General features: G+C 40.4%; 1 protein-coding gene across 1 annotated transcript in view; it reads right to left on the minus strand.

Moving 5' to 3' along the window:
• Nucleotides 1–289: 289 nt before the first annotated feature.
• The window catches only part of LOC119385957 (E3 ubiquitin-protein ligase Nedd-4), an 11,998-nt gene continuing 11,497 nt past the window's right edge, over nucleotides 290–790 (minus strand). The window contains exon 8 of the mRNA XM_037653315.2: nucleotides 290–295. Within this exon, the coding sequence (XP_037509243.1) occupies nucleotides 290–295 (6 nt within the window). The remainder of the gene's footprint in view (nucleotides 296–790) is intronic.

The following is a 790-nucleotide window of genomic DNA, read 5'->3' on the forward strand; positions in this document are numbered from 1 at the left end:
TCAGTTGCTTGTGTGATGCACGTTCTTAATTTTCTTGCGCACTCTTTCCATTTAAAGGTGCAGTGTAGACAACTGCCGATCTTCTCCGCATAACATCAAGTTTGAAGTTGAACTTCGAAGTTTAGGTTTTTTTTTTGTCACACAAAGTACAAATACAATTTGCAAACAATTCCTGTCTTTACCTTCTTCGTTCTGATCAGTTTGTCGTGGCGCGGTCGCGGTGGTCATGTCGATCTCTAGCAAGGGCTGCAGGATGTTTCCCAGCTTCATACAGCTCACCGTGTCGTTCTCAGGGCTGGGCAAAGATACTTTGAAATTGTGTCACGATACGTTACAAGATACACGGGCAACAATTATTTCAGACACAGATACGCGGTACTACCGCAATTATTTTATCCAATACGATACTTTCCAAATATATGTGAAGTTACATTGCATACATTCACAAATTCGTTATTATAATCTAGATACTGTAGCTGCACACGCGTATTCACAGAATTGCTTGCTTGAAAATTTCCTAACTGTGACCATTTTTGTATTTGAATGAAATATCTGTTCAAATCTATCTCAAAGGTTTTGTATTTCTTGCTCAAGGTATACCTTTTTCATTTCGAATCAACTTATTGGGGCTGCTTTAGTTGCTTAACACGAAAGCCCTTTATAAGCTGCACTGTGAGCGTTTTTTCCTTGCCGTTTTAGTAAGTGACTGGACTAGCTCCTCTGCCTGCCGGCCAGCTAGCGATGTGTACCATTTAATTACAAGAACTTCAATGCTTCAATGAGGTGCCCC

This window comes from Rhipicephalus sanguineus, chromosome 3 (genome assembly GCF_013339695.2).
Source record: "Rhipicephalus sanguineus isolate Rsan-2018 chromosome 3, BIME_Rsan_1.4, whole genome shotgun sequence".
In the NCBI taxonomy this organism is placed as follows: domain Eukaryota; kingdom Metazoa; phylum Arthropoda; class Arachnida; order Ixodida; family Ixodidae; genus Rhipicephalus; species Rhipicephalus sanguineus.